At 42.2% G+C, this 17,356-nt stretch overlaps 1 protein-coding gene across 6 annotated transcripts in view; it reads left to right on the top strand.

Annotated features, from left to right (window-relative positions):
- MLLT10 (MLLT10 histone lysine methyltransferase DOT1L cofactor) overlaps positions 1 to 17,356 on the top strand; it is a 271,019-nt gene that overhangs the window by 23,734 nt on the left and 229,929 nt on the right. The window contains exon 1 of one of the 6 annotated variants that reach the window (XM_039523899.1): positions 15,730 to 15,857. The exons of the other annotated variants lie outside the window; for them this stretch is intronic. Within the exon in view, the coding sequence (XP_039379833.1) occupies positions 15,822 to 15,857 (36 nt within the window). The 5' untranslated portion in view covers positions 15,730 to 15,821. Of the gene's footprint in view, positions 1 to 15,729; positions 15,858 to 17,356 lie in introns of those variants that run through there. 6 annotated transcript variants of the gene reach the window in all.

Here is a 17,356-nt window from a genome sequence, read left to right as displayed (position 1 = left end):
GCCAGGAGGGATTTTATAGTATTGTATACAGGAGGGTTGTTACCCTTCCCTTTATAGTTATGACAGGGCACAACACCAGAGTGGTGGTTTGCCTCCCGTGCCTTGTGGTAGGTGTTCTGCGGCTCCTTCACGTTGATCCTGTACTGCACTGTGTCCCGGTCATGGCCCCTTCTGTCATGCATCATGAAATCTTTCATGGGTATCATAATTCCTACGCCTGGAGTGCATCTGGGACTGGACAGCCTCCTCTCCCCAAATGCTGATGGGATCCAGCAGGTTAAAATTGCTCCAAGCGGGGGATTGCCTGGTGCGTGGAGTAGGCATGGTCACCTGGAAAGATGCGCTGATACCACTGCATGCATCACCAAGAAAACAGGGAGGGGACTTTCAAAATTCCCAAGGAATTTTAAGTGTGGGGCTCATGGTTGGTCACCTAAGGGCAGGACAGTAGAGTTCAAACCGCTGACCAGAGAGGCAAGAACAGGCATTGTGAGACATCTCCCAGAGGCCAGTCACAGCACTGTAATGGACCAGGGTGTCTACACTGGCACCGTGGCGCAGAAAGCTGTATGCCTCTTGTCAGGGTGTGTTTTTTATAGCACTGCAACTGCGCAGTTTCTGTGCACTACATGGCTTGGCACTACATGGCTTGGCAGTGTGTACACCTTGGGAGTTAAAATGCAGAAAGCTGTGCCAGTGTAGACAAGGCCTCAGTAAAGGTGTTGAGAGAGGATCTCCTCAGAAGTGCAGCATGTCATATGTCCCTTCTCCCCACCCATGACCCCAACTCATGTTAATGGAAACTTTTGCATGAGTTTTTGGATTAGTGGCATTACTGACTAAAATCTTTCTTCTATCATATTGTACCTATGCAACAAAATACTGCATTACAATATTTCCTTAATTACATTACATAAAGCATCTACCATTTTCATTTACATAATCTCTTTTTAGTAAGAGTTGATAGCAATCATGTGAAACTAGTGGAGCTGGATAAAAAGTTTTAAAGTTTTTCTTGGAAAAAGACTTTTCAAAAATGAAACTTTTAGCAAAAAATGGACCTCAAAATTGCATAATCTCCATGGAAGCTTCTTATTTGCTTAAAAACCTGGGTTTCAGTAAATGAGAAATTTCAATGATGATTTCACAAATAATTCAAATGATTTCACTAAAGCAACAACACCAAAAACTTTGGGGAAAAAAGGGTGGTGGTGGGGGAGCAGCTTTAACCCTGCAAAACAAAAACAACTTTAACATTTTTTGTCAAACTTTTTTTCTTTTTTTTAACCATCTCTCGAAATTAGTCCATTTCTACCAGGGAAACCAATTTAGGCATTTCCATTTAAAAAAGAAATAAATAAAATGTTTCCTGTGGAAACCTTGCAAATTAATCCTTCACGTGCAATCACATTGTCTACTGCTTCAAGAGAAATTTCAGCCCTAGTCCTGCAAACCCTTACTTTCATGAAAAGCCTTATTCAGGTGAGTAGTTCCATTGGCTTCCATAGGGATGGTCATGTGATTGACTAGTTATACAAGTAAAGATTTGTAGATCTGTGCCTTTGATAGTATAGTATGTAGTGTATGCCTAGAGGGTCAGAACAAGTGTAGCTTTATTAAATGCATTATAAGTTCACAGGGTGCTGAAGGGGCAACATGCTGTTTGTTAATAAAGACTTGACCAATTTTGCTACTGTTTATATTTTTCCCTCCCCTCATGTTCTTTCTTTTCTTTTACCACCCATCTACAGAAATCTCTCTCTCTGTACAGCATGGGCCTTTCCTCTTCATCTTGGTTCAGTGAGATCTCTTCCTAGGAGTGCTGTTCAGGTTTGACTGTTCCATGTGCTAGTAGTGTATTTAATGAAACTTAGTAAATATTTCTTTCTGGAAATCATAGTAGCATTATAGTAAATTGTTCTTTCCTGAGTCTTGACCTCTGCCCTCACTTTGCCACTTCACAATGAGTAAATCAGTCAGACAAGCTGAGAACTGGTAAACCTCTTACAATGGTCACTAAGTAAGGAAGCCCTCTGATGCATATATTTTGCCCTCCATCACCATCATATTGATCTGTTTGCATTTACCAGGAATGAGCCAATGACTCAACTTAGACTGACTAATAACGTCAAAAAATCTAATAATCAGTTATGATTCGCTAACTCCAAGCTAACCAGAAACACTCTGGTAATCTGACCTGATAGAAGCCTGAGTGCTCCACTAATTATCCCTAACAGACCTGACTATCTTCACCAGGGCCATTTACTTCATGCTGCTTAGCTCATCTGTGTTTAACAACATGGCTATTAGAACAGGAGTACTTGTTGCACCTTAGAGACTAACAAATTTATTTGAGCATAAGATTTCGTGGGCTACAGCCCACTTCTTCGGGTGCATAGAATGGAACATATAGTGAGGAGAGATATATACACATACAGAGAGCATGAAAAGGTGGGAGTTGTCTTACCAAATTTACCTCTCAGAGTTGGTAAGACAACTCCCACCTTTTCATGCTCTCTGTATGTGTATATATATCTCCTCACTATATGTTCCATTCTATGCATCCGAAGAAGTGGGTTGTAGCCCACGAAAGCTTATGCTCAAATAAATTTGTTAGTCTCTAAGGTGCCACAAGTACTCCTGTTCTTTTTGCGGACACAGACTAACACGGCTGCTACTCTGAAACATGGCTATTGAACATGACAAATTCTAAGGCCTGGTCTACACTTAAAAATTAGATTGACTTAACTGTGTTGTTCAGAGCTGTACAACATTTCACACCCTGAGCGCTGTAGCTAGGTTGACCTAACCACCAGTGTATGATGTGGCTAGGTCTTTGGAAGAATTCTCCCGTTATTGTAGCTTCTGCCTCTCTGAGAAGTGGATTAACTCTGTTGATGGGAAAAGCCACTTCCATCAATGAAGGAAGCTTCTGCACTACAGTGGCACAGTTGCAGCGCTATAACTGTTCCACTGTAGTGGCTGTAGTGTAGACATACCCTAAATTAAGATGATCGATCATCTTTGAGCGGTATGTTCATCATGTATAGGGCCTCATATATTCTGTGGCACAATGGGGCCCTATTCCACAATGACACAATTTATTCTACCACTATGACATTTTTTATTTCCCAATTTGCATACAGACATGCACAACTATGACTTGTTGAAAAATACTGACTCATAATTAATCAATTTATTTCATTAGATTATATCAGAGGATGGGTATTTTCAATGTGTTTTCCAGGTAGCCTGGCTCAGAACTATATACAGTAGGAAACCCAATGTTATGAACAACTCGGGAATGGAGGCTGTTTGTAATTCTGAAATGTTTGTAACGCAACAAAAAGTTATGGTTGTTCTTTCAAAAGTTTACAACTGGACCTTGACGTAATGCAGCTTTGAAACTTGACTATGCAGAAGTAAAATGCTGCTTTTAACCATCTTAATTTGAATGAAACAAGCACAGAAACAGCTTCCTTACTTGTCAGATTTTTTTTTAAACTTTATTTTTTTGGTAGTTTAACATACTACTGTACTGCATTTGCATATTTATTTATTTTTGTCTCTGCTGCTGTCGCCTGATTGGGTACTTCCGGTTCCAAATGTGTGGGTGACCAGTCAGTTTGTAAATCTGGTGTTCGTAACTCTGAGGTTCTACTGTACATGAGCACAAGGGACAAGGGAAACTTGTAGCTGGCTTCAGTAGCCTATTTTCTAGGCCTCAGCTGATGTGGTGTTTTCCAGGCTGTTCAGCTCACAAGCCTATACTTCTGGTTCTCCAGCTTTCTGGCTGCAAGCTTGACTTCAGCTCTGGCTCTGCACACTAGAATCTAACTCCTTCTTGTGAGGAAAGTTTGAGAGCATGAGACAGTTGGAGGCAGGTTTTGGTAGACCAAGGAGACAGAAAACAAAACACGTGACACCTGTCAGTACAAAATGACACATTCTGCAGGTAAAAAAAACAACCCAGAATCATTGGCATCTTGGGGGAGGGAAGGGATGCCAGATTCTCCAGCTGTGAAAATTCTGCCATCCTTATTGGGATAAATGGGATAAGTTACGCTTCAGGGCTATCGTTTTAGGCTCTTTGCAGATTCAGTGAGTTGTCACTGCATCAGTTCAAATTTTAAAGATGTATTTTTGCAGCCATGTAGGCTAGCAAGCAACATTTAAACAAAATAAAAACAAATGCAAACAAATTCGGGAGCATAATTGAGTAGCAAAAGGGTAAATTTCACTGCTTTGGAATTATGGAATACATAGGGCACTGCTTATGGCCTCAGACAGGCTTTCTGTTATCTCATGTAAACTGAGATAGTGAAAAAGGGTCTCCTTCTCTATGAGGAACAAAGTGATGTTTTGTGGTTATGGGGGTGGGGATCTTTGCATCCCCAAACTATTGAACTCTCTTCAGGGTAGCACTGCACTGCCTCTCTGCACATCTTAGTCCTGAATAGTGTAATTAGTGCAGGTTTGTCTCAATACTTAGTGAACCCTCTGCTTGTGTCCAGATTTTTTTAGAGCAGTTTATCATTTGAAAACCGGTAATGGAACTGGTGTTGCTTTCATGACAGTTTCGGTTAATGTTGCAAGCTCTAGCATCTCATCTGTTTACACTGATGAGTTCCATATCACTCTACCCATTATCTATCAAGGCATGTTTTTAGTAGCTGTCACATAGGTAAGAAGGGGCTCGAGAGTAGTCCTAAGCAGTTGTGAGCCATAGTGCATTTTCCACAATTACGTTATAGTACTTTGCACTAAAGAATCTTTGGCTAAATTTGGTACTCTGTGTGTGTGGTTTTTTTTTTTAAAAAACATCTTCCAGCGATTCCTGTCCTCTTTGTGTTTGAACTCATGGCACAAGTGGGAGAGGGAATGGCACAATCTGAATGTCTGAGTGGTGACAATATATGGCCATCTTCAGGAAATCAGCAGATATCTTCATTTCCTCTCGCCCTAAAGGCTTAGTAAAAAGACCTTAATGCCAGATGCATGAACCAATGTCCAAGGGAAGCATATGTCAAATTCAAAAATCCTGTGTCAGAAGGAATTCAGGCTCACTGAGACTATTCCATGGCAGCTTCAGAGGCAGAGAGGTCATCTGTTACTACTAAGGAAATATGCAGGCTAAAACTCGCTTGCACCACAGAGTAAGGGAAAATTTTCAAAAGTAACTTAGTAACCTAAAATGACATTGAAGGTCAGTAATATTTTAGCAAAAACAATGAGGGATCCTTGTGGCACCTTACAGACTAACAAATTTATTTGGGCATAAGCTTTCGTGGGCTAATACCCACTTCATCGGCTGCATGAAGTGAAAAATACAGGAGCAGGTATAAATACATTAAAGGATGGGTGTTGCTTTACCAAGTGTGATGTCAGTCTAATGAGGTAAATCAATTAACAGCAGGATATCAAGGGAGGAAAAATCCCTTTTGAAGCGGTAAGAGAGTGGCCCATTACAGACAGTTGACAAGAAGGTCTGAGTAACAGTAGGGAGCAATCAGTATTGGGGAAATTAAGTTTAGGTTTTGTAATGACTAAATCACTCCCTGTCTTTATTCAGGCCTAATATGATGGCATCCAGTTTGCAAATTAATTCTAGTTCTGCAAGTTTATGTTGGAGTCTGTTTTTGAAGTTTTTTTGTTGAAGAATTGCCACTTTTAGGTCTATTATTGAGTGACCAGAGAGATTGAAGTGTTCTCCTACTGGTTTTTGAATGTTATGATTCCTGATGTCAGTTTTGTGTCCATTTATTTTTTTCTGTAGAGACTGTCCAATTTGGCCAGTGTACATGGTAGAGGGGCATTGCTGGCACATGATGGCATATATCACATTGGTAGATGTTCAGGTGAACGAGCCCTGGATGGTGTGGCTGATGTGGTTAGGTCCTATGATGGTGTCCCCTGAATAGATATGTGGACAGAGTTGGCACTGGGTTTTATAGCAGGGTTTGGTTCCTGGGTTGGTGTTTCCGTTGTGTGGTGTGTAGTTGCTGGTGAGTATTTGCTTCAGGTTGTGGGGCTGTCTGTAAGCGAGGACTGGCCTGTTTCCCAAGGTCTGTGAGAGAGAGAGAGAGAGGGATCATCCTTCAGGGTAGGTTGTAGATTCTTGATAATGCACTGGAGAGGTTTTAGTTGGGGGCTGTAGGTGACGACTAGTGGCATTCTGTTACTTTCTTTGTTGGGCCTGTCTTGTAGTAGGTGACTTCTCGGTACCCTTCTGGCTCTGTCAATCTGTTTCTTCACTTCACCAGGTAGGTATTGCAGTTTTAAGAACACTTGATAGAGATTCTGTAGGTGTTTGTGTCTGTCTGAGGGATTGGAGCAAATGCGGTTGTATCTTAGAGCTTGGCTGTAGACAGTGGATCATGTGATGTGGTCTGGATGAAAGCTGGAGCTGTGTAGGTAAGTATAGCGGTGAGTAGGTTTCTGGTATATGGTGTGTTTATGTGACCATCGCTTATTAGCATTGTAGTGTCTAGGAAGTGGACCTCTTGTGTGGACTGGTCCAGGCTGAGGTTGATGGTAGGGTGGAAATCGTTGAAATCTTGGTGAAATTCCTCAAGGGCCTCCTTCCCATGGGTCTAGATGATTAAGATGTCATCTATTTAGTGCAAGTAGAGTAGGGGCGTAAGGGGACAAGAGCTGAGGAAGCATTCTAAGTCAGCCATAAAAATGTAGGCATACTGAGTGGCCATGCGGGTACCCATAGCAGTCCCGCTGACTTAAAGGTATAAATTGTCCCCAAATTTGAAATAGTTGTGGGTGAGGAAAAAGTCAGAAAGTTCAGCCACCTGGTTTGCCATTATGGTATTGGGAATGCTATTCTTGATGGCTTGTAGTCCATCTTTGTGTGGAATGTTGGTGTACAGGGCTTCTACATCCATAGTGGCTAGGATGTTGTTTTCTGGAAGATCACCAAAGGATTGTTATTTCCTCAGGAAGTCAGTGATGTCTCGAAGATAGCTGGGAGTGCTGGTAATGTAGGGCCTGAGGAGAGAGTCTACATAGCCAGATAACCCTGCTGTCAGGGTACCAATGCCTGAGATGATGGGGCATCTAGGATTCCCAGGTTTATGGATTTTGGGTAGCAGGTAGAATACTCCTGGTCGGAGCTCTAGGGGTGTCTCAGTGTAGATTTGTTCCTGTGCTTCTTTAGGGAGTTTCTTGAGCAGATGATGTAGTTTCTTTTGGTAATCCTCAGTGGGGTCAGAGGGTAATGCCCTGTAGAATGTGGTGTCAGAGAGTTGTCTAGCAGTCTCTTGTTCATATTCCGACCTATTCGTGATGGCTACAGCACCTCCTTTATCAAGGTTGGAATAAACCTGCTACAAACCCCGATGCCAACTCTGTCCACATATCTATTCAAGGGCCACCATCATAGGACCTAACCACATCAGTCATGCCATTTGGGGCTTGTTCACCTCAACATCGACCAATGTGATATATGCCATCATGTGTCAGCAATGCCCCTCTAACATGTACATTGGCCAGATTGGACAGTCTCTACGGAAAAGAATAAATGGACACAAAACTGACATCAGGAATCATAACATTCAAAAACCAGTAGGAGAACACTTCAACCTCTCTGGTCACTCAATAATAGACCTAAAAGTGGCAATTCTTCAACAAAAAAACTTCAAAAACAGACTCCAACATAAACTTGCAGAACTGGAATTAATTTGCAAACTGGATGCCATCATATTAGGCCTGAATAAAGATAGGGAGTGATTTAGTCATTACAAAACCTAAACTTAATTTCCCCAATACTAATTGCTCCCTACTGTTACTCAGACCTTCTTGTCAACTGTCTGTAATGGGCCACTCTCTTACTGCTTCAAAAGAGATTTTTCCTCCCTTGATATCCTGCTGTTAATTGATTTACCTCATTAGACTGACATCACACTTGGTAAAGCAACACCCATCCTTTCATATATTTATACCTGCTCCTGTATTTTTCACTTCATGCAGCCGATGAAGTGGGTATTAGCCCACGAAAGCTTATGCCCAAATAAATTTATTAGTCTCTAAGGTGCCACAAGGACTCCTCGTTGTTTTTGCTGATACAGACTAACACGGCTACCACTCTGAAAACATGAATATTTTAAGCTCCTAAATGCCTTAAGTCACTTTGCAGATTGATTCTTTGGAGAAAAGAGGAATGATATAGTTGACTGGTTACCCCACCATTCCGGGGTGCCACCTGATGTACTGAGGTCTCACTGAGCCCACCCGTTCCACCAGCCTGGGTGCCCTCCCCTGTCCTGCTGTGCCAAGCCCTCAAGCCTCCTCTAGCGCACACACAGGTAGGGACACACCCAGTTGCAAAGGCACACAGACACTCAGAACAGCGCTGTGTGGAAAGACTCAGCTTGGGCATTGCTCAGCACTCAAGTGAACACACCCTCTGGAGTGTAAACCCCAAATTATATTGTCTTGCACTGCACAGAGATCTATACAGTGTAAGCTTATGAAATCCGCCCCCTCCCTCAGTGTGGAGGAAGATATGCACAGCTTTACCCCCCCCCAGTTATGAATTATACAAACTGGTTTTAAAATAAAAAAACTAGTTTATTAACTACAAAAGGTAGATTTTAAGTGATTATAAGGGATATCAAACAGATTAAAGCAGATTACTGAGCAAATAAAACAAACACGCAAACTAGAGAATACAGTAAATAAATTGGCTACAAATAGTAATTTCTCACCCTAAATGTTTTAGGCAGGGTGCAGAATTTCTTGACTCCTCTTGCTTACAGCTTAAAATTCCAGGTATACGCTTCACAGGCCAGACACCATTCCCAGCCTGGGTTCAGTATTTCCCTCCCTTTCCCTTTGTTTCATAGGGCACATCTTCACTGGCAAGCAGCGCTTTAATGTGGCTTGTGTAGTCGTGGCATAGTGCTGGGAGAGAGCTCTCCCAGCACTCTTAAAAAACCCACCTCCACGAGGGGCACAGCTACCAGTGCCGGGAGCTCAGCTCCTAGTGCTGTTGCACTGTCTATACTGGCACGTTACAGCGCTGAAACTTGCAGCACTCGGGTCTTTTTTTTTTCCCTTTCATCCCTGAGCGAGAAAGTTGCAGCGCTGTAAAGTGCCAGTGTAGACAAGCCCTTACATGTTTCCAGCTGTCATCTTGGGTGGGGATTCAGTGAAGAGTGAACCAAGATTAACTCACTCCCCAGCCTTAAATAGGATTTGCATATGGAGGGAATCCTTTGTTTCCTAAAAGCAACAAAGAATCCTGTGGCACCTTATAGACTAACAGACGTTTTGCAGCATGAGCTTTCGTGGGTGAATACCCACTTCTTCGGATGTTTTGCATCCGAAGAAGTGGGTATTCACCCACGAAAGCTCATGCTGCAAAACGTCTGTTAGTCTATAAGGTGCCACAGGATTCTTTGTTGCTTTTACAGATCCAGACTAACACGGCTACCCCTCTGATACTTTGTTTCCTAGTTTGACCCCCACCCCCTCTTAATGGAAAAACACTAGAAGTCCAAGATGGAGTCCATTACGTGGAGACTTGATCACCTGACCCTGCAGTGTCAAAGCAGCATTCCTGGAAACTTCTCAGAAAAGTGGGAGATTAGCATCTTCAAAGTCTGAGGGCTGGTCTACACTTGCATTTTATAGTGTTCTAACGTGCTGGCTCAAAGTGGTGTGAAAAATCACCCCCCTGAGCGCAGCAAGTCTGAGCACTTTAAAGCGCTAGTGTAGACAGGCTCCGAGTGCTGGGAGCCGCGCTCCGAGTGCTCGGAGCTAATCCCCTCGTGGAGGTGGGTTACCAGGAGCGCTGAGAGAGCTCTCTCCCAGCGCTCGTGCGCGACCACACTCGCACTTCAAAGCACTGCCGCGGGAGCGTTCCTATAGCAGCTCTTTGAAGTTTCCAGTGTAGACATACCCTTGGTGTTCTCCCTAATGACCCATCCAGGCTGATTGCATTCTGTCTGGTGGGCGTTTCCCAGGTGCTAACACAGTTGTAATTGTTACATAGTTCATAGCCCTAACTTTAGATTAAAAAAAAAGATACAAGCAGGATAATCATATACTGTAAATCATAACCTTTCCAATGATATCTCACATGACCCATCTTGCGTAAAATCTACCTTAGTTATGCCATATTCATATTATAATAATATTTGTATGAAGAATATGGGGTGTAGTGTCACGATAGTTATTCCTAAATGAACCAGCGGTACATTCCAGGAAAGGAGTAGGATGGATCGTGTGTGTATATCCCCTTTTCTTTATCTTTCTTACTGCTCACTGTGACTTCTTAGTAGAAGATTCAGGGATGGGTCAGGATCCAGAATATAAAATTGGTCAGCTGCTTTCCTTTCTGGGATTGGCTTCTACCTGCAAACTAACTCACCCTGGTTGAATTAATCTCTTAAGAAAGCACTATATATATGCTTATCTAATTTCTATCCAGGTAAAATTCAAAGTGGCTGACAAATGCTGCTGGGAATTTTTAAGTAACTCTACATCTTAGGAAGCACTCAACTGGTGGGACACAGAAGCAGTGTCGCTAAGCCCCGGTCTCTGAATACTTAGTCTGGACTGTCCAAGTTCTGTGGTAGAAGAGAGGCACAGCCTACTGGTGCTGGATTAAGGAGAGGTCAGCTTTTTTTTTTTTTTTTTTTTTTTAAACCTCTGTAAGAGATTTTCCACTTTAAAGATATTGGGCCAGATTCTTAGCTGTTCTAAATTGGAATAGCTTCATTAACTTCAATGGGGTTCAGCCTATTTATACTAGCTGAGGATGTAGCCCCAATCTGTGTCGGATTCTGAACTCCTGGGATTCAGCTGCCTAGGGTCAGACAGGTACAATTCTTCAAACTTTTAAAGCCTTTTTATTCCTAAAAGCAATCACAATATGTAGGAGCATGAGGTTCCTCTTCACAGGGTTGGGGGAAAGCCAACAGGTGTGGAGGAGCATGTGGTTCCGACAGCGACATCCTTTGGGAAGGATGTATTAATGGAGATTTTCTATGTCCTAGTGAGGAGAGGATGGAAGATCATGGGATTATAGAATATCAGGGTTGGCAGGGACCTCAGGATGTCATCTAGTCCAACCCCCTGCTCAAAGCAGGACCAATCCCCAACTAAATTATCCCAGCCAGGGCTTTGTCAAGCCTGACCGTAAAAACCTCTAAGGAAGAAGATTCCACTACCTCCCTAGGTAACCCATCCCAGTGCTTCACCACCCTCCTAGTGAATTTTATTTTTCCTTATATCCAACCTAAACTTCCCTTGCTGCAACTTGAGACCATTACTCCTTGTTCTGTCATCTGCTACTACTGAGAACAGTCTAGATTCATCCTCTTTGGAACTCCCTTTCAGGTAGTTGAAAGCAGCTATCAAATCTCCCCTCATTCTTTTCGTCCGGAGACTAAATAATCCCAGTTCCCTCAACCTCTCCTCATAAATCATGTGCTTCAGCCCCCTAATAATTTTTCTTGCCCTCTGCTAGACTCTTTCCAGATTTTCCCCATCCTTCTTGTAATGTGGGGCCCAAAACTGGACACAGTACTCCAGATGAGGCCTCACCAATGCTGAATAGAGGGGAATGATCACATCTCTCGATGTGCTGGCAATGCTCCTTCTAGTACAGTCCAAAATACCGTTACCCTTCTTGGCAATAAGGGCACACTGTTGACTCATATCCAGTTTCTTGTCCACTGTAACCCCTAGGTCCTTTATGCAGAACTGCTGCCTAGCCACCCGGCCCCTAATCGGTAGTAGTGCATGGGATTTTTCCATTCTAAGTGCAGGACTCTTGATATATGATGATAAAATACAGGTAGGATCTGATGAGAAACAGTCAAATGAAAAAAAAGTTCCATTCAATTACATCATGTAATGGCAGACAGCTAAAAAGTGACAAGTTTTTAAAGTGCTTATATACCAATGCTAGAAGTCAAAATAATAAGACGGGTCAACGAGAGTGCCTCGTTTTAAATGAGGATATTGATATAATAGGCATCACAGAAACTTGGTGAAATGAGGATAATTAATGGGACAAGTAATACCAGGGTACAAAATATATCAGAAGGACAGAAGAGGTCATACTGGTGGGGGAGTGGCACTATATGTGAAAGAAAGCATAGAATCAGATGAAGTAAAAATCTTAACTGAATCAAACTGTACCATAGAATCTCTATGGATAGTAATTCCATGCTCTCATCATAAGAATATAGCAATTGGGATATATTACTGACTTCCTTTGTGAAATGCTCAGGGAGATTAGAGAGGCTATTAAAATAAAAAACTCCAGTAATAATGGGGGATTTCAACTGTCTCCATATTGACTGGTACATGTCATCTCAGGATGGGATGCAAAGATAAAGTTTATTGACACCTTAAATGACTGCTTCTTGGAGCAGCTAGTCCTGGAACCCACAAGAGGAGAGGCATTTCTTGATTTTGTCCGAAGTGGAGCAAAGGATCTGGTTCAAGATGTGAATATAGCTGGACTGCTTGGCAATAGTGACCATAATATAATTAAATTTAACATCCCTGTGGTGGGGAAAACAAAACAGCAGTCCAACACTGTAGCATTGATCTACACAAAAATGAGGTTAGTTAAATAGAAATTAAAAGGTACAGTTCCATAAGTGAAATTACTGCAAGCTGTATGGAAACTTTTTAAAGACACCATAATGTATACCCCAAATTAAAAAACATATTAAGAGAATCAAAAAACTTCCACCATGGTTAAACAACAAAGTAAAAGAAGCAGTGAAATGTAAAAAGGCATCCTTTTAAAAAGTGGAAGTTAAATCTTAGGAAAATAGAAAGTAGCATAAACTCTGGCAAATGAAACGTAAAAATATAATTAGAAAGGCCAAAAAAGAATTTGAAGAACAGCTAGCTAAAGACTCAAAAAGTAATAGCAAAACATTTTTAAAGTACATCAGAAACAGGAAGCCTGCTCAACAACGAATGGGGCTATTGAACTATCGAGATCCTAAAGGAGCACTCAAGGACGATAAGACCATTGCGGAGAAACTAAATGAATTCTTTGTATCGGTCTTCACGGTTGAGAATGTGAGGGAGATTCCCAAACCTGAGCCATTCTTTTTAGGTGACAAATCTGAAGAACTGTCTCAGATTGAGGTGTCATTAGAGGAGGTTGTAGAACAAATTGATAAATTAAACAGTAATAAATTACCAGGACCAGATGGTATTCTCCCAAGAGTTCTGAAGGAACTCAAATGTGAAATTGCAGAACTATTAACTCTAGTCTGTAACCTATCAGTTAAATCAGCTTCTGTACCAAATGACTGGAGGATAGCTAATGGGATGCCAATTTTTAAAAAGGGCTCTAGTGGTGATCCTGGCAATTACAAGCTGGTAAGCCTGACTTCAGAACCAGGCAAACTGGTTGAAACTAAGAACAAAATTGTCAGACACACAGATCATGGATCAGTAACTGGTTAAAAGATAGGAAATGAAGGGTAGGAATAAATGGTCAGTTTTCAGGATGGAGAGAGGTAAATAGTGGTGACCCCCAGAAATCTGTACTGGGCCAAGTCCTATTCTATATATTCATAAATGATCTGGAAAAAGGGGTAAACAGTGAGGTGGCAAAATTTGCAGATGATACAAAATTTCTTAAGATAGTTAAGTCCCAGACAGACTGAAGAGCTACAAAAGGATCTCTCAAAAGGGGGTGACAGGGCAACAAAATGGCAGATGAAATTCAGTGTTGATAAATGCAAAGTAATGCACATTGGGAAACATCATCCCAACTATACATATAAAATGATGGGGTCTAAATTGTCTGTTACTGTTGCGTTGCATGCGGGCCGGATAAAGCACAACAACCAATATGATTGCAAGCTGAATTCTTTATTATTTACAATGCCTCATATTATATAGGCTTCTCCATATTAGCAAACGTCAGACACACCAACATTATATTGCTGCTGATTGGTTCTTTGTCTGATACACACACTTTTCACATGCATGGCCCTTTGCTTACTGGTTTCCCATTTTCCATGCAACTTATCTGATCCCAATTAGGCCACCTGGCATTTGCCTCGCTCTGGCAGTTCCCTACTTTCTCATAAACAACTTTATCTAACTCCTCTATTCTTGTTGTCCTGCTGCTGTAACTTTCCACCAAGGCAGCATAGGGATGATGTAACCCGACATGTTACTACTCAAAAAAGAGGTCTTGGAGTACTTTGTGGATAGTTCTCTGAAAACATACACTCGTGCTGTGGCAGTCAAAAAAGCAAACAGAGTGTTGGGAATCATTAAGAAAGGGATAGATAATATCATAGAAAATATCATATTGCCTCTATATAAATCCATGGTATGCCCACATCTTGAATACTGCGTGCAGATGTGGTCGCCCCATCTCAAAAAAGATGTATTGGAATTGGAAAAGTTTCAGAAAAGGGCAACAAAAATGATTAGAGGTATGGAACGGCTGCCATATGATGAGAGATTAATAAGACTGGGACTTTTCAGCTTGGAAAAGAGACTACGAAGGGGAGATATGATAATGGTCTATAAAATCATGACTGATGTGGAGAAAGGAAATAAAGAAGTGTTATTTACTCCTCATAACACAATAACTAGGGCAGGGGTCAGCAACCTTTCAGAAGTGGTGTGCCGAGTCTTCATTTATTCACTCTAATTTAAGGTCTCGTGTGCCAGTAATACATTATAATGTTTTTAGAAGGTCTCTTTCTAGAAGTCTATAATATATAACTAAACTGTTGTTGTATGTAAAGTAAATAAGGTTTCAAAATGTTTAAGAAGCTTCATTTAAAATTAAATTAAAATGCAGAGCCCCCTGGACCAGGGCCAGGACCCAGGCAGTGTGAGTGCCACTGAAAATCAGCTCGTGTGCCGCCTTCCTCACGCGTGCCATAGGTTGCCTACCCCTGAACTAGGGGATCACCTAATGAAATTGATAGGCAGCAGGTTTAAAACAAACAAAAGGAAGTATTTTCCTGCCAGAGGATGTTGTGAAGGCCAAGACAAAAAAGAACTAGATAAATTCATGGAGGATAGGTCCATCAATGACTATTAGCCAGGATGGACAGGGATGATGTCTCTAGCTTCTTTTTGCCAGAAGCTGGGAGTGGGTAACGGGATGGATCACTTGATGATTACCTGTTCTGTTTATTCACTCTGGGGCACCTGGCATTGGCCAATGTTGGAAGACAGGATACTGCGCTAGATGGACCTTTGATCTGACCCAGTATGGCTGTTCCTGTGTTCTTATGTTCATCCTCTGATAGTCACACACCACCCCAGCTTCAGCACTGGGAAGCTTCCAGTCATTTCTTTATTGACTGCCATAGAGTTTAAGGCCAGAAAGGACCACCAGATTATCTAGTCTGACATCCTTTTTATGACAGGCCACTAAAGCACTCAGTCAACTCTACAGAAAGACCAACAACCAGAATTAAACTGAAGTGTTCTAGCCCTCAGGAGACTAAACCATTATGTGCTGTGGGCAGAAAACATGAGGGACTGAGGCACCAATTCCCTGAATTGGCAGGGAATTAAGTAAAATATGCCCAGATCCCAGATGATCCTAGCAAGTGACCCACACCCCACACTGCAGAGAGAGGCAAAAAGCTCTCAAGTTCCATGCAAGTCTGACTGGGGGAAAATTCTTTCCAGATTCCATGTATAATGAACAGTTGGACCATGTGAGGAAGAACCAAGCAGTAAGCTCCTGAAAGAATTCTCAGTACGATCTCAGAACATCGGCCTACCCCATCCAGTGTTCCATCTCTGATGGTTCAGTGAAAGGAGACACCTGCCCCCTCCACCCAAATACAATGTGTGTGCGGGAAATTCCCTTCCTGACCCTGCAGGTGAGCTGCTGACCCCTGAAGCATGTGAGTTTTAGGAACATAAGACATGAACTGAGGGGACCACCAGGGCTGCCTATCCCTGCCCCCACCATTGCAAGCCACTCTGTCATATGGTCCCACTCATAAATTTATCAAGTGATATTTTTAAAGCTAACTTAGTTGTTTGCCCCCACAACTCCTACTGGGAGGCTGTTCCAGAACCTCACTCCTCTGCTGGTTAAAAACCTGATTTACAGCCTGAAATTTGTTCATGGCCAGTTGTATCCATTTGTTTTTGTGCTAACAATAGCTTTCATCTTAAATAACTTTTAGTCCTCCCTGCTGTCCTCCCATGACATATTTTATAGAAAGCAATCATATCCTCTCACAGCCTTCATTTTGCTAGGCAAAACAAGCCGAAGCTCTGCCACTGAAAGAGCATCCCTCAGGAGCCATCTCTTTTACCTGCTCTGTTTTGGGGTCCCTTTTTTGATATTTCCCCTGTGTTCCTGTCAGTCTAGTCCTGTTTATTTTGATGTTCCTGTGGCCTTTTGGGCATCTCTGGCCCATCTCTGGTTTCCAGATTTCTCTGAGGAACATTAGTTGGTTTTCGAATGCTTGTTCCTGTCAGTATTCCACACGTGGATACTTATTCTCACTATGCATCTGATACTGAAAATTTTTGCCAGTAGTGCCCAGTGGTTTGCACCTGCGCCCTGCATCTTCTCATGTTCAGCACCCAGGGTGTAAGGGAAGTGCACACTGACTGCCTCTCCAGTTTGTCGTTACCACCACATGGCCTGAGTTGGAATCTTTTTATTTCTGGAGCTATCCTCGCATCATCTTAATCTCAGTAAATATAATTGCATATAGTTTGTTACTGTTTTTATAGTATATTATGTAGTTAGTGTAGCATAATGTTTCCCACACTGGGAGAACCTCTTTGTCCTTCCTTTTGGTAGTAGGACTTTTGCCAGAATTCTGGGATTTAAAAAACTGTCTCCTGTCCTTGCTCCTCCTTGGTCAGCAATGACCATCATTGCTGCCCTTACTGCCTAAGAGAGATGCATACGTCTGGCAAGTGCAGTCTCCGTTGTTTCCTTCCACCCTGGACCTGAGAGGAATATAAGCTCCAGCTGAGGAAGCACCTCAGGGAGAAAGCCATGAGACCTGAGTCAGATGCCGGCCTGGGAGACTCCCCTGTACATTGGCCTCAGTCTTCAAGCAGAACGATTTTAAGCACGAACTCAGAAGCAGAGGCCAGCTCAGATAAATCTAATGACCCATTTTCTCAGGTTTCTTATGAGAGTAAGGTGTACTGTCACAGACATAAAAAAGATCCACCTCTAAACCTGCTTCCAGGAGAAGGAATTCTTCCCTGACTCCTTCCAAGTTGAGTGAGTGTTGATGTGCAGGTCCCAAGGATTTAGGTCTGCCTAATCCTCTCTGGTAGCAACCAGATTCCTAAAGGGTCTGACTAGGGTCTTCCCACTACTAACGAAGCCAATGTACTTGTACTG

This window comes from Mauremys reevesii, linkage group 2 (genome assembly GCF_016161935.1).
Source record: "Mauremys reevesii isolate NIE-2019 linkage group 2, ASM1616193v1, whole genome shotgun sequence".
Classification (NCBI taxonomy): domain Eukaryota; kingdom Metazoa; phylum Chordata; order Testudines; family Geoemydidae; genus Mauremys; species Mauremys reevesii.
This window is presented reverse-complemented; position numbering and strand designations above follow the sequence as displayed.